Here is a 25,878-nt window from a genome sequence, read left to right on the forward strand (position 1 = left end):
CTGGGAGAGGGCCCATCTGGTACCCAGAAAGGGTGTGTGACTGTGTGTCCCATCTGGTACCCAGAAAGGGTGTGTGGCCCTTCGGACAGGTCGGTCAGCTGAGCGACAGTCCTGGAGTTTCTGTCCGAAAAGTCAAAAATTGGGTGGTGTGGGTTGGTCCAGTGAAAACCCAGATCTATGTTTGATACTTTATAACAACTTTAATGTCAAGATGTAGAAGGGCAATAAATAAAGTAATATAAGTCCAAAAATACATTCATTTATTAAAACGTGGTTTTCATGTATTTATACTATTTATGTATGTATGTACTGTAGGCCTATTTAACTTTGGTATAAATAGTCTCCCCTGGCTCCATGGTGATATGATTCATAGAGCTATGATACAGTAGTACAGTTGTGTGGTGTCATACTAGTTGTGTACGTACTGTTCTGTTCGGCAAAAAAAAAAGAAAAAAAAAGCCTGTTCCGTTTTTCACTCCACTCCCCCGCCTTGCCGCGCTGCATGCTGGGATTCTGCGGGAAGGAGCGGAGCGGGCAGAGAATGCGGGACGCCATCTTTAAACCCCACAACAAGACTCTCTACACAGTCACACAGTACAGCAGCAGCGCCGGGAGGGAATGAACGAACAACGACACAGCATCAAGCCAGCGGCTCCCACAACATACGCAATAACTTTGTGATTTCTGGGGGGTTCGTTTAGCGGGCGAAGTCAACGAGGAGAGCCGTCCGGAGGGACCCGCAGCACGGCCGCACCACCGTGGCCCAGTGGACGTGTTGTTGAGCACAACAGCAGCCGCACATCAACAATAGAGACGGGAAAGAACAACAACAACGGGACTGTTGCTAGCGAGCTTAGCATCTTAGCTCCTCGAGCTAATAATTCCGAATGATAATTACGAGCTAAAGCTAACTGTTAGTGAGCCACATCGCTAGCTAATCTGCTCTAAACGTTGTTTTTTACTAGACAGTGTTGTCTTGTCCCGACTAACAAACAGTCCGGTGGCGATTCATAAAACCCCTCTTCGTGTTTTTACGACACGTACCCCCCGCCTCGTCCATTTTTCAGTGTTGGGGACTAGAAATCGCGGCTGTTTTTTTTGGCTGTTAAAACTGTTAGCATTAGCTGGGCTAACGAGCTAAAGCTAAGTCCCCGGACTCGCCCCCACTCTCCCCTGCTATTCCCCGTCCCTTCCCCATCGGCCCGGCCGGCCGGAGATGCGTGGAAGATGTCGGTGTCGGGGCTGAAGGCCGAGCTGAAGTTTTTGGAATCTATTTTCGACACGAACCACGAACGCTTCAGGATCATAGACTGGAAACCAGACGAGCTTAGCTGCCAGTTCAACGTGACCGGAGAGAAACTGTTGATTATTCACTGCAACATAACGGTAAATACTGGACTTAATGTGTGTGTGTGTGGTGGGGTGGGGGGGAGAGAGGTTACATGACCATCCGCCTTGTTTATTGTTAATTTAACCCCTGGAGTGTACAAATGGAACCAGATGGACCCGTGATGATGGTCCACTTGGTTCCGTTTGTACACCAAGAGTACAAAATGGATACACCAACAACACGGAGCATTATTTTTTTTTTCTCTTTTTTTTTTTTTCTCTTTTTTTTTCTTACTGCTAGCTAAAGTTAGCTAGCATTTAGCCGATCTTTTAGCCCAGGCAGCATTTCGTGATGTGATGATGAAACTGTAGCAGGCTTCGTTCTAGGCTTTGCGTAGTTTGTTACCTACGCAGTGAGTGAGGATCTATTTCTTGAAGTCGTCACACCTTGAAAACACCCCTAAAGGCCACAGTCAAATGCGGCTGGTGACGTTATTTATTTTCTATCCTCACCACGATGATGAGGTCTAGTACTCACTCACTCACTGCAAGAGAGAGAGAGAGAGACACACGCAGTATGTTAATGTCAGCGACGTGATGATGATGATCTGAACGTTTGTTTTCCCACAATCTTTCCTCCTCTAGGAAGCATACCCTTCTACACCTCCCATATGGTTTGTGGACTCTGATGACCCGAGCCTTGCACAAGTTCTGGAGCGTTTGGAGGATGTAAGACGAGGCAATACCCTGGTAGGTGTCGAGGTCTTTCTTGGCAAATGCACGCACCACCATTATAAATCCATGCCATCGGACGCCCGTTGAATTTGCAGTGACATGGTCATGGCAGCATTTACAATGAGCTGAATTAATCTTTTAATGCATTTAAGGATGCCAAATGTTCTCAGGAATTAAATGTATATGATCTCACAGCCCAAGTCAGGAATCAACTTCAGCAATTTCAAAACAACAATGAGGCAGATAAATAATACAGCAAAGCTTTTCACGTTTTCTTTATAAACATTCTGTAGTGCTAGTTTTATCTAGCATGCTAAAGCAAATTTAATTTTCCTTTTCAGCAAAACTGCCCTGGCAGGGAACTGAGAGATTAGGGTTTATTTGATGAGAGTTGCCAGGTTAAATAATTATTGCCCAGGTTGTTTCTCAGCAGGGGTGTTTGTCTGTATGCATTATGGTGCCATAACGACAGCATGCTGGGTTTCAAAATACAGCAGATAATTGTAGTGCTAAATCATCTTTTGGCTTGTTTCAATAAGAACCTTTTATTTAACTGTCAGGCAATGCAATCAATGCAAATGTTTGTTTGCGTGTCTGTGTCAATATTTTGGGGGTATTTGCAACAGATATGCAGAATTGCAATACATTTTCCGATACATTATTTGTTTCCTATTTTATACTTTCACAAATTCCTTTGAAAATAGCTCACAATGCATCACATCTCAACACACAGTCGGCTATTTTCATAATTTTTTTCGTAAAGTTCACCAACAATGACATGACCAAAATAGGGACGCCAGTTTTAAAGTTTATTATGGTGGTGTTTTAGAAAATGTTCATTGCTCCTCATAAATTCCATGCTGCTTATAGTGATGTTCATGTAGCTGGAGTTAACCCATTTTGGGAGGGAACCCCTTTTGGTGTTATAACTAAGCATTATGATATACTTTAGCTATTAAAAAATAGCAGATCTACAAGCTCGTAGCGCGCCACCGAGTGGCGCGCTACGAGCTTGTAGGTCTGCTATTTTTGAAAAATCGTGAAAATGTGGCACAAATCTTTGAATATATATTCTTTCAGAATACCTTTTTTTTTATTTCGAAGTCAGGCCTAGTGCTGTTCACTGCCACTGAACAGGTTACCGTGTCGATTTTACCCATGCGATTTGTTGCAGCTGGGAGGGTTTTTGCTGTTGGTTATCAATATCGTTCAAACATTAGACAGCTTTCGGTTGTTGACGTGAATGCAGAGGTCGTCTGACAAAGCTGTACTACTCGCTGTCAGGCAACGGGAGGGGAGGGGTCCATTTGGCAGGGCTGACTAGGCTCAGAGGGGTGGCTTTTCATTAGGCCAAAGGGCCCGTCATGTGAACACCAATGACATTTTGAAGTCAGAATATCAATGACAAGCAGTTCCTTGTATACACTTGGTGGTGACATCCTTCAGTTTAGATAGCCTACTTCTTCACGCCACGTGGCCCATGCGCTTGTTTGTAGGCCATGAGATATGCTTTTTCTGGAAGTGTTGTCATTTTTTGGTGCCGGAGTTGTGTTCTTTTTTTTTTTTTTGCACCTTTGCACCAATACTGCTTTCAGTAAATGATGGCAGTTACACAAAGGCAAACTTTGCATTCCTCTGCACAGATACCATCTGTCTTTGCCAAAGTGTCTCGCTCTTGTGCAGTCCTGAGGTATGTTTGTGTCGCACAAAATTTGAAGGGAGTAATACCAGCTCGCAATACTAGTAATACCAGCTGTATATAGTGAATATTTTTCCTTTGGTTGCAAATATGACCAATCTTGTATATTTGGTCACAAATGTGTTTTTGATGTATATGGCTTTCTGAAATTACGTCATAGGCCAGTCAAGTCTATGGACTTTTAATGTTTGTCGAGAGCCTAATTATACATTTCCCACCACAGCCAAAGTCTATGGACTGTTTGTTCAGGGTAAATTATGATGTATTTTTTTGCCAACCAAGTCTATGGACTTTAATGTTTGTTTAGGGTCATCTTGTAATACATTTTTCACGGACATGAGAACATCCACATGCCCCCAAAAATCTGGACCCCCCCCTCACTTCACACAAGTGTGGGGAAGAAGGAAAAAATACATAAATAAAAAACTGCATAGAAGGGGTTAGCACCCCTCAAATACATTTTGGGTTAATCTCGAGAGAGAGAACTAGTACAGGATACTGGATAAAAAAGTGATGAAACAAAACCAATACATTTGCAGACAAATGTAGAACACAAGCTGCGTAATGATCTTTGTGGGCTTCTCTCTCCTGATTGGAAGACATTTGTAATCCACCTGAAAATGAAATTTCTGTTTACTAACCCATTTTGACCTGAGATCAGATTCTAAAAATGTCTTCTACATCCTGACAGTTTTCTGAAAAAGCTATGTTTCTATGTCAGGAAAAAAAAAATAGCAGACCTACAAGCTCGTAGCGCGCCACTCGGTGGCGCGCTATGAGCTTGTAGATCTGCTATTTTTCAATAGCTAAAGCATAACATAATGCTAACACCAAAAGGGGTTCCCGCACAGGATGGGCTAAAGAGCTTGATAACAGTGGTTTTCAACCCTTTTCATATCAAGGCCCATTATTTATTCGGCATTTGAGCCACAGACCACCATTTGATGAGATTAAGGGCCGATTCATACTCCTATTTTACCGCTGTTTCGGCGCTGTAGTGCCGAAATGATTTCGGCTCGTCAGAAATTTTCAGTAGCACCGAAGAGCCGATTTTAGGACGGTACCCCCCCCCCCCCCCCCCCCCGAACCTCAAATGACGTTTGATCCGAACCGACTTTTATTCGGCTATGTATGAAACTATGAATCGAGTATGAATCGCGCCTTAGCCTCAGACATGAACAAAACTAAAGAATATTTTGTTATTTTTGGATAAAATTCACAATTCCATGGTGTATTGATGTTGGTACCATTAGGATAGATAACAGGCAAAATAACAATTAAAGTTTACATTCTCTAATTGTGTAGACTTTGTAAATGAAGTAATGATGTTTAACAAAAAATGTTACTCTTGAGAGTGTTAAAGATCGATTTGATTACCAACCATCATTTAGCTGGGGACCACCTGGAACCCCCTCAGGGACCACCTGGAACCCCCTCAGGGACCACTGGTTGAAAACCACTGCACTATAACAATTACTATCAGAATATATAGCTATAAAGGTAAAAAATTGATATTTTTTAGTTAGAAAAAAACAAACATCTTATTAAATCTTTTTTGCTAAAAGATTAAAGCACTATATTCTGATAGTAATCATTGAGTGTTGGTTCAGTAACAGGAGTCTCAACAGCTACTTAAAAAAATCAGGTGGGTTGCAAAATGTCAGACGGTATCCGCTTAATTTTTATATTGTTCCAATTTTGTCTGCTCATTTCTTTGCCATCACTTCTAATTGCACATGTTTAATCTGTATTCTCTCCGAGTTCTCTCTCCTGATTGGATGAAATTGGTATCCCGACCTGAAAAAGCATTTTCTGTTTAATAAAGAGCTGGAGAGACATGGAGACTCCTTATTTGCTAGATCCGTATATATATATATACGGACCCCAACGTATACTAATATTGATCCGGTTGCTATGCAACGCCTCCGTCACCACCAGCTATGGGACGTTAAATCTGATCTCCGTTTACCTCGGCTCAAAGGAGGATTTTCAAACCTCAAAGTCGGAATCCAGGAGATCTTCAGCCATCCAAAGTTCGGATGTCATTTGTGACTTTGTACCACGTCGCTCCCGACATTTAACCGATTGATACAGAATCATATTTGTGCGATTTCCCACAAATCCTAGGATCCCTTTTCTAGGCATGTCAAAATAGGCGAACATTCTGCAAAAATAGCTCATCTACATGCTCACAATGTGCGAGTGTGACACATTATGATCTTGTAGATCGACTTAAGGAGGGGAGAAGTTTAGATGAAAATGGCCCCTGGGGCATCCAAGTCAATTAAGTATATAGGTTTTTAAGTGTTTAATAATGTGCAATTGTTCACCAGAGTTTTTGTTGACTGGTGATACCCATGGTTCACATTTTTTGCTTCATAAAATTAAATTGTTGCCTCCGTTCTTGTATTATGCTAAAAAAAAAACACCTACACTGCACCGACAAAAGCAAATCTTAAAATGTTCCTGTGTATGGCCTATGTCTATCATGTGTCTACTGCTTTTTTTTTTACCCTCTCAGTCACCCTGTTGCCTCTGTTTTTCAGCTTTTGCAGCAGCTGAAGAAGCTCATATGTGACCTCTGTCGGCTGTACAACCTTCCCCAGCACCCCGATGTGGAGATGTTGGACCAGCCCCTGCCTGCAGGCCCCGTAGCACAAGACCGAAAGGCAAGTCTGCCCAAAAATTGCTCTTGCCATGTAACTCTTTCTGTGGCTTTAGCACAGCACAGGCCTGCGTTTGATTTTGGGTGACACACTTTCTAGCGATGTGGGAGGAACATCCGTAGCAGGGTTCTCTGCACTTGCAAACCACTTATGCTCGCACAGTAGTGCTGAGATGGTAGCTTACAGGAGACCTGTAATGATGTGCTCTAAGCCTTCCACAGATCAATAGCCTCTTCCTGTGGTTTCGGGTCAGTGAAAGGTGCTCTCCTCGCTTGACAAATTGTCTCGTCAACTTGGCATGTCTGCTTTTAACCACTTGAACCCCAGCATCTTTATTCTGGGGGGGGACATTCGCTAAAAGTAGCGGATCTACATGCTCACGTCTCATTGTGACTTGTAGCTTGTAAGGGCCGATTCATACTCCTATTTTACCGCTGTTTCGGCGCTGTAGTGCCGAAATGATTTCGGCTCGTCAGAAAATTTCAGTAGCACCGAAGAGCCGACTTTAGGACGGTACCCGGCCCCCGAACCTAAAATGACGTCACATTGTAGGCTCTACAGCGCCGAACCGACTTTTATGCGGCTCTAAAATAGGAGTATGAATCGGCCCTAAGTCTGCTACTTTTGGCGAGGAGATTTGGGGTAGATTGAACAAAGAGTACCAAGTACAGTGCAACTCCTATTTATTTTTTTACTAAGTATAGAGGGTCTAAGTGGTTACACCACTAGAGTCAACTTACCTCATTGTGTTATGTTTATAGCATGGGACCACTGATGAAGTCACATCCGAGGAAGAGGAGGAGGAAGAGATGGGAGAGGTATGTACACACTATGTTCTAATAGATAGAAACTGTAGTCGACTACCATCTTTGTAACAAGATGGTGTTGGGAGATGGATGGCAAGCTTCCATTTTAACCCATTTAGGACTGACGTAAAAAAAAAAAAAAAGTTCACTCTGAAAGAATATATATTCAAAGATTTGTGCCGCATTTTCATGATTTTTCAAAAAATAGCAGACCTACGAGCTTGTAGGTCTGCTATTTTTCAATAGCTAAAGTATAACAAAATGCTTAGTTAAAACACCAAAAGGGGTTCCCGTCCAGAATGGGTTACCAACAGTGTGTATTAATACTGGCTAAATTTTCTATTTGTCATGGACAAGCCTATATTACTATTCTATCGCTTAAATGGTTAAAATAATGGGTCCTGACTCCTGACTTTGAGGTCACAATATAACTTAGGTCCCAGTAAAGAAGAAAGACAATCACTGTTTAAAAAAAAAAAGATCTTGTTTGTTAAGGGTGCCATTATTATCAGGTTATTATTCATGTTTATATTATTATCTAATAAACTATGAATGATCGAGCTTGCACAAAAAGTAATTTCATCCACTTAAATCCTGATGTGATAAAACTGTTTCTGATTCTGAATCATAATGTTCAAAATATATAAGGAATTTTGAGAGATAATAGAGAGATGAGAGAAAATATATAAGAATTAGAGTAAGGTGCAAAAAAGTAAAACTTGGAATATAATTAGTGTAGGGTCAGACCAGGTGTAACAATTATGGACAATATGAACTCTATTGGACATTGAAGAATGGGGCCTGCAGTGCACAAAATCATTACACAGCATTTCTGTCAGCACCTGTAATATTTGATTACATTACAGTTATAACACACACATCTTCATGTATGAACATTTATAGCAGTATAGTTGTTGCTGTATACAAAGTGCTCTGTACCATGTTCTAGTTCCTAAATTAGCAATTGATTGTGTTCTGGCCCCTCATCTAATGGCGTAGGAAACAATTGGCTGATGGCCAAACTTTAACCCATTTTGGGCGGGAACCCCATTTGGTGTTTTAAACATTGTTATAATTTAGCTATTGAAAAATAGCAGATCTACAAGCTCATAGCGCGCCACCGAGTGGCGCGCTACAAGCTTGTAGGTCTGCTATTTTTGAAAAATCGTGAAAATGTGTCAAACATTTGAATATATATTCTTTCAGAGTGAACGTTTTTAACTCAAATCTTTGCTTCTGAGGGGGTTCCTGGAACAACATATTTTCAGATGGGGGTCGGTGGCCAATTGCATAACATTTTTGGGGGTCCTTGACATGAAATATTGAGCACCACTGATACAGAAACATGAGGTATTTCAGAAAACTGTCAGACTTTAGAAGACATTTTTTAAATGTCGACGTCGGGCCTAAATGGGTTAAACCCTGTACTTGACTGGAGTCCCCCAGGGACTTGTTGTGCCCTTTCTCATTTCCCTCTACACCAAATAACATTGCTAAAAAAAATAGCCAATCTACAAGCTTATAACGCATTGCTTTGCGCCAGGTTGTGAAATTGTAGTTCTATTTTTGTTCCCTCTGTGAACTTGTGTATGTTAAACAGATTTTGATGCTATATTAATAAACTTTGCTGGGAACCCCCTCAATGATCCCTGTGAGTCCCCAGACTTTACTTTGAGAACCAATTATTTATTGAATGTATCCATGTTGTGTCCATGTTGTTTAGATTTGTCTGGACAAAACTGATTATTCAATTCAACGATGTACCTGCATGTTTTATGTTTTAATCGAGGTTCCCAACCACTGGTACTAGAGCCCCCCTCTGGTGGTACACAGAGGAGTACTAGAGCCCCCCTCTGGTGGTACACAGAGGAGTACTAGAGCCCCCCTCTGGTGGTACACAGAGGAGTCGCCTCTGAAAAAAGACTAAAGTGGAATGAAATATTTATATTTGGTAGTTCTTCTGACCAAGCAATTGGTTGAAATAGGCTATCCAGCCATGCTGAAATGAGCATGACGGCACACCTAGCCGTTAATAGAAGATTTGAGAACGGTTTAATCACATTATAAATATAATCAGTTGTGCTGATTAGTGATTAGACAGCGTTTTGTCAGAGCAGCAGCATTATTGGCTTAGGAATGGAACAAAAAGGGCAGGTATAAGCTCCTTTTATTTTAACCCATTTTGGGCGGGAACCCCTTTTGGTGTTAGCATTATGTTATGCTTTAGCTATTGAAAAATAGCAGATCTACAAGCTCGTAGCGCGCCACTCGGTGGCGCGCTACGAGCTTGTAGATCTGCTATTTTTGAAAAATCGAAGGACGACTGACATGGAAACAGCTTTTTCAGAAAACTGTCAGGATGTAGAAGACATTTTTAGAATCTGATCTCAGGTCAAAATGGGTTAACATCAGTTATTACGGTGGTACATTGAGAGAATCTGATCTCAGATCAGTTATTACGGTGGTACATTGACAGCCAAATATCTTCTGAGGTGGTACTCTGGTATAAAAAGGTTGGGAACCATGTTAGGATAAAGAAGAAATTATTCTCATACATAATTGAAAGATATGACATTTTGAATACATTAATCCATTTAGGCCTGACGAAATGAAAAAAAAACGTTCGCTCTGAAAGAATATATATTCAAAGATTCAAAAATAGCAGACCTACAAGCTCGTAGCGCTATGAGCTTGTAGATCTGCTATTTTTCAATAGCTAAAGTATAACATAATGCTTAGTTAAAACGCCAAAAGAGGTTCCCGCCCAGAATGGGTTAACCCTACATGAACCTTACGCCTTTATAGTCAATTGCTTTTCATGTGGATGACCTGAAAATGTATAAGCTCTTTCACTGCCCCTCATAAGTGTGTGTGAGATAAATGCCCAACAATGCCAATTATACCCCGCAGGACATCGAAGACCTGGACCACTATGAGATGAAAGAGGAGGAGCCCGTGGACGGGAAGAAGTCAGAGGACGACGGCATCGAAAAGGAGAACCTGGCCATCCTGGAGAAGATCCGTAAGAACCAGAGGCAGGACCACTTGAACGTAAGTGCTCATTCGGTAAGGTGACCTTTCATACATTTTTGGGGGTTGGGGCTGCATGCGGTTGATAGTGATTGATTACAGCTGATATAGATCATGATCTCAGTGTATTGGTAAATTATCTGATAGTGTTACAGCTGATATAGATCATGATCTCAGTGTATTGATAGTGTTGACCCATTTTGACCTGAGATCAGATTCTAAAAATGTCTGTTTGAAAATGACAGTTTTCTGAAAAAATCAGACCTACAAGCTCGTAGCGCGCCACTCGGTGGCACGCTACGAGCTTGTAGATCTGCTATTTTTCAATAGCTAAAGCACAACATAATGCTAACACCAAAAGGGGTTCCTGCCCAAAATGGGTTATAGCTGATATAGATCATGATCTCAGTGTATTGGTAAATTATCTGCATGCCCTTTTGGAGAAATTGTGCATGATCAATCCGCTAACTATTTTACATACCGTTTACACCATCCTATGTCTGTCAGTTTTATAGAGTTGAAATAATACCATCAAAATATGATCAACCCTGTTTTAATACTCAATAACAGTGTGTGAATGATTTAAATGACAACTTGAGTTTTTTTTCAACCGAGTTTCATGTTTTAGGTTATTAGAGAAAGTAAAAGATGAGTGTTATTATTATTTTTTGAATTTGCTGCTTTCTTTCGTTTAAGCTATTTTCGAACATGGGGCTAAATACATATTTTTGTACAAAATTTTACGGCGATTTTCTTTATTATTATTTACTATAGTACTACTAGACCCCAGGAAATTACATCTGGCCACACAAGATCACGGGATCTACTGAATGTGAAGGGGGGTACTAGGAGGATTCCAGTCAGTTTGTCACCTCCCCCTTGACATCCAATACTAGATCCCGTGATCTTTTGTGACCAGATGTATTAGAATGCCCCCGCCCCCCCTGTCAAAAATAGCTAAACGAAAGAAAGCCGCAAATGAAACAAAATGTACACTCATCTTTTACTTTCTCCAATAACAACCAAAAACATGAACCTTGGTTGAAAAAATAACTAAAGTTGTCCTTTTATTGAAATGCTGGCTTAAATACAAATACAAATAATTTTGGGCTAAATTTGCTTGACATTGGAGGTGCTGTTTTTCTATGTCCTTCTATATACTGTATGCCTACAGCATCCTTCCTATGTCCTTCTATAGACTGTATGCCTACAGCATCCTTCCTATGTCCTTCTATAGACTGTATGCCTACAGCATCCTTCCTTTCGGGTTACTTTAGATTCTGCCCGTTGATGCAGCATTCTTGTGCAAACAATTGCTTGTTCGGAGGGACTTTCCCCACCCCAGCCTTCTCTTCCCTCTGTTTAGACATTCAGCTGTCTGGGTTTATTTGGGGTCCGAAATTGGTCAGAAACTCTTATTATAGGTCAACCCAGTGGCGCAGACTTCCCATGCACTCCCAAAGCATGGGGTGGGGGGGGGACTTGGGACTTGTGAGATTCAGTCAGGCATTATCTCGCAGTGTGGGAGAGATGAATATCAAAGTCTAACATGTTTGCATTTGATGCTAGGAAAAGAGAAGGGAAGCCGCACACTCATATGCTCCAAAAGATACATTTATTGACGACGTTTCGAGCCAAGGCTCTTCATCTGGTCAAAACTTGACTAACTCTGGTTTTGACCAGATGAAGAGCCTTCAATAAATGTATCTTTTGGAGCATATGAGTGTGCGGGTTCCCTTCTCTTTTCCTATGTCACTTTTTGAACCCAGCACCTCCACGAAGTGATGTGCGCATTTTACTATAGTTTCTGCATTTGATGCTAGTCCATGCTTCGTGTTATTGATGCGTTATTAAGCCCGTGCTGTGTCTTCGTGTCTCATTTAATCTGTAGGGTGCCGTGTCTGGTTCAGTGCAAGCCTCTGACCGGCTGATGAAGGAGCTTAGAGAGATCTACAGGTCCCAGAGTTACAAGACGGGTATGCACTCCTTAGAAGTTCTCATAATTGGATCCAGTTGTTTAGTTAAGCCATTTTGACCTGAGATCAGATTCTAAAAATGTCTTCTACATCCTGACAGTTTTTTGAAAAAGCTATGTTTCTATGTCAGTCGTTCTTCGATTAAAAAAAAATAGCAGACCTACAAGCTCGTAGCGCGCCGAGCTTGTAGATCTGCTATTTTTCAATAGCTAAAGCATAACATAATGGTAACACCAAAAGGGGTTCCCGCCCAAAATGGGTTAATAAAAAGTTAACGCTCTATATTCTGATGGTCATCATTATTATAGTGTTCAGTTAACAGGGTCTCCCTGTCTTTCCAGCTATTTACTAAACAGAAAATACATGGTGGGTCACCAATTTTAATCAAGAGAACCATTTATCTGCTTCAATTTGATATTATTCCAATTTTGTCCGATTTATTTTATTTGTGTCATCACTTCCAATTTCACATGTTTATGTTCTTTCCTGATTGGATGAAATTGGTATCCCAACTTGGAATTGTTTGTTTACCAAAAAGCCGGGCAAAACTCTTATTTTACTGTTATTATACTCTTGTTATTGAACACATTCTCTATAGCAATGATTATCAGAATTTAGCTGTCATCCCTTTTTAACTAATGTGTATTATAATGTTTTTTCGTACCAGATGTGTTATAACGTCATGTTTGATAATGTATGTTTGATAATGAGTTCTTAATACTGTGAAGTAAAATTGGGATTTTTGTTTTACCATTACCTCACAGTGATGCAACATTCCATATGATTTAAAAGGATTGTGTGTAAATACTATTTGACCTAGCAGCTCCATTAGAAATGGATAGAGGCATGTTGATTTCCTCCAGAACAATGGATGTGATCTGATGCATACAAGCATTAAGGTTTGACGAAGCAGGCAATTTCTTGACACTTAAATAGGTGATGTTATCTAGGTGTGGGGATCTCTTTTCTCTCCCAGAAATGACAGAAAAGATGTGCTTAGATGTGACGGGTGTGGTAATCTTCTGTCTTATTATATAGTGGCAAATTAATCATTTGAATTGTAGTCTTATCTCATTGCAGAATGCAGTCTTATCTAATTGAATTGAAGTGTGAGCTCATTAATTTGCAGGGCAATCCAATTATGTGATCTTCAAGTAAATGGGAAGACTGGAAACATTTTAATTTTTAGGATTCTTTCAATGACACCAAACCACCTTGTCTCTCAATAGGCATCTATTCTGTGGAGCTCGTCAATGACAGCCTTTATGAATGGCATGTCAAGCTGAGGACGTAAGTAGCCTCTGGATTTACATTTTTGTTTTCGACTGAAACTATTTACTTTCATAGACTGGTTATATATTGATGACACATATTGTACAATTCAACAGGGTGGATCCAGACAGCCCTTTACACAGTGACCTGCAAGTCCTTAAGGAAAAGGAGGGAATGGATTACATTCTTCTAAACTTCTCATATAAAGTGAGTACAGAGATTAATTTCCTCAGATCGATTATTTTGCCCCGATGAAGACCCTGTTGGGTTGAGACGTTGCTGGTGGATAGAAGTATTGGGAGATGTAATCTAATGTGCAATCTGTTGATTGATTTCCTCCATAGGATAACTTTCCCTTTGATCCACCATTCGTGCGGGTAGTTTCACCTGTGCTTTCTGGAGGGTGAGTTTTTTCCACATGATTGTTTCCCCTGCAGGTTTAATCGACACCTGGGTGTTTGTCTGCTTTCTGGAGGTGGCTGCTTCTGACAACACACCCAGTACATGCCCCTGAGGGAGCAATAAAGATGGCAAAATAGATGACGATTTGATTATAACTTCATAATCTTATCTTGTAACATCTTGTAACTGTGTAGCTCATGTTCTTATTTTGACTTTTCTTCTTGTTCAAGTTATGTTCTTGGAGGAGGTGCCCTGTGCATGGAGCTTCTCACAAAGCAGGTATATTGACGTTATATTTTTACACTTAGACATGAATTGAATACATGGAATTGTAAGCGAAAACTATTGATATATATATATTATTGATATCAAAACCGATCGCATCGTTCCACAGGCTGGGAGCGTGGGACGTCATCGAAAATGTTCCCCACCCCCTGTTTAGCCGACGAGATGGAAAATATTAATACGTGAATAACTTCTAATGATCTAAATCATTCCGTCCGATTCTAAGAAAAGATTATGTGTCCCGTCGCTAGTCGCGATAGAATTAATCATACCTCCCGTTGTTGTTGTTCGCCTCAAGAGTGTTTTGGCTACATCAAGCTACTTCAGCCACATCCGGGATAACACCCGGTCCGTCTCTAAATGTGCTCCGCTGCTATAAATCGCTGGGCGCTCTGATTTAATGGATTCAATAACCCCGGGCGTTTGGGGTGTTGTAATGGCAGTGAATACTATATATGTTGCTGTGAATTTGTCTAATTTACACCTTTATGTTCATTGGCACTACTTTGACTCTACATTGCAGGGCTGGAGCAGTGCCTATTCCATAGAGTCTGTTATCATGCAGATCAATGCCACTTTAGTCAAAGGGAAAGCCAGAGTGCAGTTTGGAGCCAATAAGGTAAGCCGGGCAAACTGTTAAAGGAGTTCACTGAAAGTCTAATGACTAAAATGTCATGTGGTAACTTTAACCTACTTAACAGAATGAGAATGAGACACAGACCATGGTCATATTGCTTGATTTAGGGCATTTCTGTGAACGATTCTGAGAACGCCAAGTATCTGTTCCAGTAGTCATTTGCACGTGGTTCGATGCATAACAGTTGTAAATGGCTCATTCCTACATTTTTGGCACCGTTTGATTACAATGTTCAACAAAATTGAAGTATACCAGTGGGAGGGGTTTAATGACGTAGGAATTTAGTTATTGTTTTTACGGCTTTGTGTCTTAAGGGGCGATTCGTCTAGAACGGTGATTCCCAACCTGATTTTTTTTTGGCACTATCATAGGCTAATTTATGTGACTCATTGCGTATGCTCGATAAAGTCAGTCTTACTGGAGGCGTCAGACCGCTTCCAACGGATATGACCTTGATTTGGTCCAGTTGAGGCTAAACAGGGTAATGTGTAGCTTTATGTCAGCCTCAGAATGATTGGTCCAGTTGAGGCTAACCAGGGTAATGTGTAGCTTTATGTCAGCCTCAGAATGATTGGTCCAGTTGAGGCTAACCAGGGTAATGTGTAGCTTTATGTCAGCCTCAGAATGATTGGTCCAGTTGAGGCTAACCAGGGTAATGTGTAGCTTTATGTCAGCCTCAGAATGATTGGTCCAGTTGAGGCTAAACAGGGTAATGTGTAGCTTTATGTCAGCCTCAGAATGATTGGTCCAGTTGAGGCTAAACAGGGTAATGTGTAGCTTTATGTCAGCCTCAGAATGATTGGTCCAGTTGAGGCTAAACAGGGTAATGTGTAGCTTTATGTCAGCCTCAGAATGATTGGTCCAGTTGAGGCTAACCAGGGTAATGTGTAGCTTTATGTCAGCCTCAGAATGATTGGTCCAGTTGAGGCTAAACAGGGTAATGTGTAGCTTTATGTCAGCCTCAGAATGATTGGTCCAGTTGAGGCTAAACAGGGTAATGTGTAGCTTTATGTCAGGGGCCTCATTCAGCCTCAGAATGATTGGTCCAGTTGAGGCTAACCAGGGTAATGTGTAGCTTTATGTCAGCCTCATTCAGCCACAGAATGATTGGTCCAGTTGAGGCTAACCAGGGTAATGTGTAGCTTTATGTCAGCCTCATTCAGCCACAGAATGATTGGTCCAGTTGAGGCTAACCAGGGTAATGTGTAGCTTTATGTCAGGGGCCTCATTCAGCCTCAGAATGATTGGTCCAGTTGAGGCTAACCAGGGTAATGTGTAGCTTTATGTCAGCCTCATTCAGCCACAGAATGATTGGTCCAGTTGAGGCTAACCAGGGTAATGTGTAGCTTTATGTCAGGGGCCTCATTCAGCCTCAGAATGATTGGTCCAGTTGAGGCTAACCAGGGTAATGTGTAGCTTTATGTCAGCCTCATTCAGCCACAGAATGATTGGTCCAGTTGAGGCTAACCAGGGTAATGTGTAGCTTTATGTCAGCCTCATTCAGCCACAGAATGATTGGTCCAGTTGAGGCTAACCAGGGTAATGTGTAGCTTTATGTCAGCCTCATTCAGCCACAGAATGATTGGTCCAGTTGAGGCTAACCAGGGTAATGTGTAGCTTTATGTCAGGGGCCTCATTCAGCCTCAGAATGATTGGTCCAGTTGAGGCTAAACAGCGTAATGTGTAGCTTTATGTCAGCCTCAGAATGATTGGTCCAGTTGAGGCTAACCAGGGTAATGTGTAGCTTTATGTCAGCCTCAGAATGATTGGTCCAGTTGAGGCTAACCAGGATAATGTGTAGCTTTATGTCAGCCTCAGAATGATTGGTCCAGTTGAGGCTAACCAGGGTAATGTGTAGCTTTATGTCAGCCTCAGAATGATTGGTCCAGTTGAGGCTAAACAGGGTAATGTGTAGCTTTATGTCAGCCTCAGAATGATTGGTCCAGTTGAGGCTAACCAGGGTAATGTGTAGCTTTATGTCAGGGGCCTCATTCAGCCTCAGAATGATTGGTCCAGTTGAGGCTAAACAGGGTAATGTGTAGCTTTATGTCAGGGGCCTCATTCAGCCTCAGAATGATTGGTCCAGTTGAGGCTAAACAGGGTAATGTGTAGCTTTATGTCAGGGGCCTCATTCAGCCTCAGAATGATTGGTCCAGTTGAGGCTAAACAGGGTAATGTGTAGCTTTATGTCAGGGGCCTCATTCAGCCTCAGAATGATTGGTCCAGTTGAGGCTAAACAGGGTAATGTGTAGCTTTATGTCAGCCTCAGAATGATTGGTCCAGTTGAGGCTAAACAGGGTAATGTGTAGCTTTATGTCAGCCTCAGAATGATTGGTCCAGTTGAGGCTAACCAGGGTAATGTGTAGGCGCTACACAATCATTCAGCCTCAGAATGATTGTGGAAAAGCGGCGTTTAACCCATTCTGGGCGGAAACCCCTTTTGGTGCGTTATACTTTAGCTATTGAAAAATAGCAGATCTACAAGCTCATAGCGCGCCACCGAGTGGCTTGTAGTTCTGCTATTTTTGAAAATTTGTAAAAATGCAGCACAAATCTTTGAATATATATTCTTTCAGGGCGTACGTTTATTTATTTTTTTCGACGTCGGGCCTAAATGGGTTAACCTCTGCAAACTTGCCTCTTGTATAAAGGGTATGCGTGTGACATCATACCTGGAAGTTATGCGGGAACACCTGAGTGGCAAAATACTACTTTCTGGCCATGACAGCCCCTACATCCAAACAGAAAAGTCATATCTGATTTTATTAAAACGTGGCCCGATTGTTAGTGTTGATTCCCTTATGGTGGAACTGTAAAGCTAACCAAATTGTTTTTCTGCCTTATGTATAGCCGGAAAGGTGACTTTCCCTATGCCTAACTATGTTTTGAGACATCTCAAAGCATAGCTAGCCACAGCAAATAAGTTACACGGCCAAATCCCAAGAAAAACACAGGATATTAGCGACGCATGTGCACAACAGATGAGCATTGCCGGCTCTCCTAATGCCTGCCTGAGCGTGGTCATTAACAAGTGTAATCAATGTCACAGACCGTGGCCGTAATGCAGCCCAGAGTGACTGACCCCTCAGAGCAGGCCTGTTGTAATTCTGTCTACATGGTCCTGAAGGCTCGACTTACGCAACATGGCACTGTGCTTTGCACCCTGTTGCGTCGTGGATAGCCAGGGAAGTGCTGAGCTCTTAATGCAGCAGCATCCTTCCAGTTCACTCTGTGCCGTCACTTTCCTTAGACTTTAACGTTCTTTTGGTGGCAACCAAAATGGCCCCCAGGCTCCCGTTAGAGTTTCAAACAGACCCAAACAATCTAAGATAGTATTTGTAAGCCACCCTGGAAAGAAAGCTTGTTGTCCCAGTTTGGCCTTATCTCAGCCCTGATGTTTTGATTTCCCTTTAAACATTCCGTTTCTTTTTTTTTTCTTGCCTGGTCTTGTTTTGTTGTTTTAAGTTGTAAATAAAATATTTCCTACATGTATATTTTCTTTCTGTGTTGTTGAATATGTTGTCAAATCAATCAGAAATATCTCTTTTTGCATCCCTCAAAATGAATAAACATGGCTACCGGTATGCAAGGTTATTATAGTGATTGCTTATTTTTGGAAAAGCAATAGAGCACCTAAGTCCTGACGTCACTGTCAGTAGAGGGCGTCAGTCCACAGGTTCATGTACTTTTTATTTGCATTGTAATCTCCATAGGGGGAATTTAGATCGCCTCATATAAGAACTGCGATCACCCCGGCCTTTTCACTCATATGGATATGAAGCATCAACTGAAGGTGGAAATGTACAAATATACCCAAAGAGTAACAAAATAAGCTTTAGAAACGAGTCAAACAACCCAGACTACATTTCCGGGTAGGGGGGGTGGCTGCATCTGCCTGTCGCACAACAGAAACAATGTCAATTACGTTTATTTTTATTTTATTGATATTTAATGTTTCGTGGTTAGTACGAGTCGAGTCACCACCAGCTGAGCTTACGTCAACGAGGAATCTCGGGAACGCAATGTGTTGACAGCTGGGCATGACGTATATTAGCAGCGACATTGCCTTCATAATTTCATATGTAGTTTCAAGGCTTTTGCAGCCACATTAATTCCATTTTCTCCAGAAACTGGCTGTATCAAATATGAATGGACATAATTAACAACGCACAGCCACTCCCCTGACAGAAAGGCCGGGGTGGTCGGTTTATTTTTCAAACACAGTTCTTATATGAGTGGTGCAAGGTCTTATATAGCCTGATCAGCTGTGGTCTGACGTAATGTCAGTGACCATGGTAACCATGCTCACCTGTGCACGTACACAGGTACACAAACATACAGACAAAGCTGGTTGTTGGAGTGGTTTGCACCACTCAAAAATACATGAACCTGTGTGTTGGTGCCCTCTACTGAAAGTGACGTCAGACTTCGGTGCTCTATACATTTTAGACACCGATACAATCACAACAAGAGGACTCAAGTGCATGTTACGGGCACACCATTTTTACACTTTTTTAAAAAAATGTATAGATCTGTAGTTAGCATAGCACACTGTCATAGGTTGACTGTCTTCTCTTTAGCGTAGCACACTGTCATAGGTTGACTGTCTCTTCTCTTTAGTGTAGCACACTGTCATAGGTTGACTTGTCTCTTCTCTTTGTGCAGAACCAGTACAATCTTGCCAGAGCACAGCAGTCCTACAAGTCGCTGGTCCAGATCCATGAAAAGAACGGTGAGCGTTATCATATCCTGTTTCATACAGGGAACATTGCTGACCTTGTTTACTGAAACCCAATCCCTCCTTCTGTTCATCAAAGTGTTTGAAAATGACTGCTGGCTCAGTGATACGGCACTTCATATTGTTTCTGCGGTAAACATGGACAGCAATTGCATGCACACAGTGTAGTTATTGACCTTACTCGTGAGTCTGAAACGAATTGTTATGCAAAAATAGCAAGCCAAGAAAGTGTCGCAATGTGACGTGTTCTTTCTGTACATCGGCTATTTTTGGTGAAGACATTGGGTGTTGAGGAGAAAAAATAAGTTTTATAACTATTATGCAACTAAGTATAACAATATATATGTGTGGTTATTATAACGTAGCATTCCAAGTATTCGTAGAGCTCACTCAAAAACAGGACAGACGGATCCTCACAGAAAGGTACTGGAATAGATTTGCACATCAGAATTGTGAAGGCATTACAATTTCAAGATTGTCAGTTAAAAAATAAATAAAATTAATTCATAGCAGTGTGCTTTCCTCCTGAATTAAGAAATGGTTTGTCACAATTGTTTGTCAAATCCACAAATGTCATGTTAAGATATCATTTTCAACATAATGTTTGAAATCATTATAATAAAAGTATTATTATTATTAATGCTAGAGTAAGATAACCTGACTCGGCCATATGGTGGCAGTAGTGAGTTCCTCCTCCTGCCTCAAAGGCGAGACTGATGATGTATTGAAGCTGTGCCACAGAGCACATGTAATCACTACCTAACAGGACTACAACTCTAATGTAATCACTACCTAACAGGACTACAACTCTAATGTAATCACTACCTAACAGGACTACAACTCTAATGTAATCACTACCTAACAGGACTACAACTCTAATGTAATCACTACCTAACAGGACTACAACTCTAATGTAATCACTACCTAACAGGACTACAACTCTAATGTAATCACTACCTAACAGGACTACAACTCTAATGTGATCACTACCTAACAGGACTACAACTCTAATGTGATCACTACCTAACAGGACTACAACTCTAATGTGATCACTACCTAACAGGACTACAACTCTAATGTGATCACTACCTAACAGGACTACAACTCTAATGTAATCACTACCTAACAGGACTACAACTCTAATGTAATCACTACCTAACAGGACTACAACTCTAATGTAATCACTACAACTCTAATGTAATCACTACCTAACAGGACTACAACTCAAAATTATTATGGAGATATCAGATTTTGGTTTTTTTTGGGTTAATCATTTCTGCTTGAGAGAGACCAGATTGTGGTAGGAGAGAATTTGTGAACTCAATATTGCCGCAATCTGGCGAGTCAGGTTGAGAGTAAGACTAGGGAGCTGAAATTCAATGTCTCAAAAAAATGACAGATTTTCCATTCCATCTCTCAGCACATTATTATATATATAGATGTATTTCATGTGAGTTTTCTGCCATCTTCACTTGCAAAAAAGGGGGACATAAAGTTACTATAACTTTTGAATCCGCTGAAATACTTCAATGTATGAAACTCAAAATCTGTACCCGACTTTGAAAGTAAAAGAGAAAAAAACCCCATGCAATTTTACTTTGTCATATTAACGCTGTTGTTCTTGTCCTCCCAGGTTGGTACACGCCACCAAAAGAGGATGGCTAGGAGAGAACCAGCCACCTTTTCCTGCACCCGGGACCACATGTCGTAGGATCAACACCTTATTTTTTTTTCTTCTTGCGACCAATATTCTTTCAAAAAAATGTTCCCGCCTGTTATTTCTGGAGTCAGTGGAGTTACTTTCAGTTGAAGTTTTGGTCCTCTGACCAAATTCCTCTCATTCGGCAACCACCCCGTTACCTGCACACACATACACACACATGCATACGTGTCAGAATACAACATCATCCGGCTAGTACGGGATCTTGTCTCCTACTCTAGATATTTTGCTTCTTCACCTTTTGTCGCCTACATTCACACTTTTTAGTTTTTCATTTGCACCCCCCCCCCCCTATCCCATACTCCTGAGGAAACAGTGGACTATGTATCAAACCCCCCTCTGTTTGATTTGATATCTGCGTTGGGCATGCCAACATTACTGCCTATGACCTCGGCCTAAAGGCTGAGGCATGGCAAAGCTTCCCAGCTGCGACGGCGCGTTAACGATGGGTTGCTGGACAGTGCCTCTCCAGCCAACAGACTGGAACTGAAGGACAAGTGACATTTACCCCCTATTGTGATTGCAGTGGTGGGCTGGGTGGGACATGTACAACACCCCTGCGTTGTACAGGTGGTGGTCGGAGCCACTGCCTCGCTGGGTGGGATGGTCGGAGCCACTGCCTCGCTGGGTGGGATGGTCGGAGCCACTGCCTCGCTGGGTGGGATGGTCGGAGCCACTGCCTCGCTGGGTGGGACATGTACAACACAGGGTAGGTGGTGGTGGTCGGAGCCACTGCCTCGCTGGGTGGGACATGTACAACGTAGGGTAGGTGGTGGTGGTCGGAGCCACTGCCTCGCTGGGTGGGATGGTCGGAGCCACTGCCTCGCTGGGTGGGACATGTACAACACAGGGTAGGTGGTGGTGGTCGGAGCCACTGCCTCGCTGGGTGGGACATGTACAACGTAGGGTAGGTGGTGGTGGTCGGAGCCACTGCTTCGCTGGGTGGGACATGTACAACACAGGGTGGTGTTGGTCGGAGCCACTGCCTCGCTGGGTGGGACATGTACAACACAGGGTGGTGTTGGTGGTCGGAGCCACTGCCTCGCTGGGTGGGACATGTACAACGCTCGCTTTCCCCTGGATTGCTTCTATAATATTTGTGCTTATAAAAATATCTCTATAAATGCCAAGATTCCACTAAACCGTGGAATAACAACACGCTCCTGACTGAGGCAAGCTTGCTTTCAAAACACCTTAACTGTTTTGTTTTCTTATGTTATTGAAGAAAAAAAGCTTGAAGCCCTGAGATGGAATGGAAGTTAAAACGAGACTTCTGTGTCCTGGGTGGGACACAGAAGTCCCCCCCCCCCCCCCAATGAAGTATGATATACACTGTTGAGCTCCCGAGGTGAAGGACACTGTTGTCCAGAACCACGGCCCACCGACCAGGCCGTTGTTCCCCCTAGAGCTTCAGAGAGTATGGCTAAAGATGGCAGCATCCTGCAACATGACCAGGTCAAGCCAGGGGCATGTTGGAATTCGATCACACTGTAAATGTAGTCGATTTTAACACCTCGTGTAAACTTGTAAATTTGTATTTCTGCAAAAAGGATTTAATTGTTTTTAATGTAACCTTGTCTGGGTCTTGGGCTGGGCAGAGACTGTGTTACTATATTATACCCTTGACTATTAACAGCAGGGGAATATCTGCAACTTCTCAAGACTTGATAGAACAAGGGGGGGAAAAAAATTGCTTCATGGATACTCTTGCGGAAGTAAAAAAAAAAAAAAAAAAGATGACAAAATAAGAAAAAAATGTATAAAAAAAAAAACCCGTCAACCATATTCTTATGTAAGCTTAATGACTACTGCTGTTTGTTTTCTGTTTTGTTATTGAGTTTTAATCCTTTAGATTTGTTATTGGCAACAATGACTATATCATTCCTCTTTCTTTGATGACACCTCTTTACTATGATGGCTGTAACAATAATTGCATAGACACAGCTGTTTTATGGCATTCCAGAGATTTCAGCTTATTTGTACCTAAATCGCTCAAAACGTGATGAACCTCAGTAAGGCTATGCAGAGACGAGACGGATACTGGAGGTCAGATGGGACTGAGATGTCACCCGCTTCACATCCTGGCTGTCGTGCTAATCGTTTTCCTTCACAATATTAGAGAATAAGTGACCTTTTTTTCCTGCTGTCTCCTCCTTGACCTCATGGCAGTTTTTTTTTTTTAAATACAGCCACAGTTTCAATAGTATTGGTTATAAATAATGACTGGCTTCACTCAATCTATTTAAGTCCATTCTGTTACTAGTGTATTTCTGCAAGTTTGTATTCTATCTGAATTGGCCACAGGAAGGACCCAGCTCTCCCCGTCTTCATAACCACTCAGTGCTACCACATCCTTCACTCTCAGTGCTACCACATCCTTTAGCATAGCATGCTGAGTCGTAAATATAATGTGAATAATAGGCAGAAAACCGTGTGAAGCATTCTAGTCAGTGCTGTTAACACATTTGTTGTGGGTGTTTTGTTATGTGGGTATTCACATTGTTTTATGTCTGTTGTCCTGGTGGAAGAAATGGCATCGACAACAGTCGATTCCATGCATTCCTCAGTTTCTGGGCTACGTTTTGGATTATCACAAAAATAACTAACCTCATTCACAATACAGACCCCGGCTTGCCAAAAAAAGGTGGTGATGTAAATTTGAGTCCCAAGTCCCTTAATCTGTCTGGTATCGGTAGTCAATGGTCATTCCACTTGCAAACATCAACAGTCATGTTTGAACTCTTCGGAGACATTTAATATCCTACTTAGCGAGTCTCGTTCACAACTGAACACGCCCTCAACATTATGGTGGTCATCAGCATGGATGTTTGGTGTCGTGCCTCTGGTGTCGTACTGTTTGTTTCATTTTGGTTGCGTTCCGTCAAGCCCTTCCCTCTGTTCTCTGGAGAAGCAATCTCAGGAATACATACTGCACACTTGACTTTGCAAGGGATTGGCACAGAATATCATGATGCAAGATCTGGATGTCTTTCTGTCTTTGAAGTGGGCATGGTGAGCGGTTATGAACCAGCTCCTCTTGTTTCACTGTAGACTCTGCAGTGCGTTTTGTTCTTGGCATTTAGGCTTTATTTTTTGATTTTTCTGAATAACTTTACAACGGATACATTCACAGTTCATAAGCTTGTACTGTAAAGAAGGTTTTGGAGTGATATTGTTTTGGGGCAGGTTTAAGCCCGTTGTCTCATCCCCTCAAATTGGCTTGCTCTTTAAGGGTGTGTTTGGACTGGTAAACGGCCCCCCTTTCCTTTTGATATTGCTGTCTTCTGCATGTCAGTGTATCAGTAAGTGGTTTCTCCCAAGTTGCTGAAAATGGCGGGCAGGTTTGCAGAGGTTGAGTGGGGTTTATAGCAAGACAGTTTTTTTTCCTCTTGCTCATTTAGTTAATATTATGGTTTGCCTACGTTGTGCCACAGGGGTCTCGTTCTCCTTGGTGCATTTAATGAGCCAAGAGTCAACATCAGAGACACTTGGACTTGAATAACTCATCCTTTCTGGGTCACCTTTACAAATGCCAGGACTCCCAACACTGTAGCAGTTCAGATTGTTGTGCCATGGGATCTAGTTTAGGTCAACATCTTTTACCTGGCTCTATAGAGCATACAACGTAGTCTTGTTTTCAGTACTGCAGTGGATTAAAAGCTTCTCTTTAAGTAAGACAGGTGGTCTGATTAACACAACCTCCCAGTGCTCGACCAACAACATAATTTTGGCTCTGAGATCTGAACTAGCCGGAATCTGGGTTCCTTTATCTTGCTTCATTCTGCGGTGGCCGGGTTTTAAAGTTATGCACTGTTGGCATGCTTTGGTTTTGTTTTTTTCCATTGCAAGGGTGATTTTGACAATGTACAGTAATTTGTAAACTTGCATCAAGTTTATGAATAAAGAATTTTATGAAATACATTTGTTTTTTGTGCATTATTACATTATTACAGTATTTGTACATAACTAAAGCCTCAATCTTCCTGACAATTGAATCAGATTTGTGTAGGTCATTAAACAAAAATGCATCTTTTTAGGGATGTCCCGATACACATTTTTCGTTTCCGATCCGATCCCGATACCACAATTTCTGTGTTAGCCGATACCGAATACCGATACCAGAGAATAATATTTATAATAATACAAAAAGAAAAAATATCTTATTTTGAAGTCCACCAACCAGGAATAGTGTTTATAGATATCTAGCTATATATCTCGTGTTGTGTTTATAGCAGACTCCTCACTCAAATGTGCCCTTGCAGTTTGGACAACTCCAAAGCAAACTCCACATGCCCCAACATTTGATTTACCGGCCAAAGGCTGCCATCGTGTCAACCCCTTAACCCTGTGTTGGATCTGTGGTTAGACGATACCGATATGACCAAATAAGGGCCGATCCGATACCGATACAGTATCGGGACATCTCTACATCTTTTATTTGTGTATTGCACACTGTAAATTAGCTGGAAAACAAATAAGCACAATGGCAAACAATGAAGCTTAGTTTCCAAAACGCATAAAGAATCTTAGGAACTGGTAAAAAATGCATGAATATTTGGTTGCTGCAACTGTTAATTCCCTTC

At 41.7% G+C, this 25,878-nt stretch overlaps 1 protein-coding gene across 2 annotated transcripts; it reads left to right on the forward strand.

Moving 5' to 3' along the window:
- Window positions 1-497: 497 nt before the first annotated feature.
- Window positions 498-25,216, forward strand: LOC306920869 (ubiquitin-conjugating enzyme E2 Q2-like). Of its 2 annotated transcripts, none has more exons than XM_079497829.1 (13): window positions 498-1,386; window positions 1,975-2,079; window positions 6,310-6,432; window positions 7,191-7,247; window positions 10,146-10,301; window positions 12,157-12,241; window positions 13,471-13,531; window positions 13,630-13,720; window positions 13,858-13,916; window positions 14,146-14,194; window positions 14,724-14,819; window positions 19,503-19,569; window positions 21,209-25,216. In XM_079497829.1, the coding sequence occupies exons 1-13, from the start codon at window positions 1,228-1,230 to the stop codon at window positions 21,238-21,240; spliced, it is 1,140 nt and encodes a 379-aa protein (XP_079353955.1). In that variant the 5' UTR covers window positions 498-1,227; the 3' UTR covers window positions 21,241-25,216. The 2 variants fall into 2 exon arrangements, with proteins under 2 accessions (XP_079353955.1, XP_079353956.1); XM_079497830.1 differs by having other exon boundaries at window positions 10,146-10,286.
- The last annotated feature ends 662 nt before the right edge of the window (window positions 25,217-25,878 follow it).

This window comes from Electrona antarctica (assembly GCF_951216825.1).
Source record: "Electrona antarctica genome assembly, chromosome: 3".
Lineage (NCBI taxonomy): Eukaryota > Metazoa > Chordata > Actinopteri > Myctophiformes > Myctophidae > Electrona > Electrona antarctica.

What these genes read in the sequence shown, in the direction of transcription:
- LOC306920869 (XM_079497829.1), top strand. Translation starts at nt 1,228, where the DNA reads ATGTCGGTGTCGGGGCTGAAGGCCGAGCTGAAGTTTTTGGAATCTATT. An exon ending in TGAACGTAAGTGCTCATTCG is followed by an intron (nt 10,302 to 12,156) that starts GTAAGGTGACCT and finishes TTTAATCTGTAG; the next exon opens with GGTGCCGTGTCTGGTTCAGT. An exon ending in CCAGATCCATGAAAAGAACG is followed by an intron (nt 19,570 to 21,208) that starts GTGAGCGTTATC and finishes TTGTCCTCCCAG; the next exon opens with GTTGGTACACGCCACCAAAA.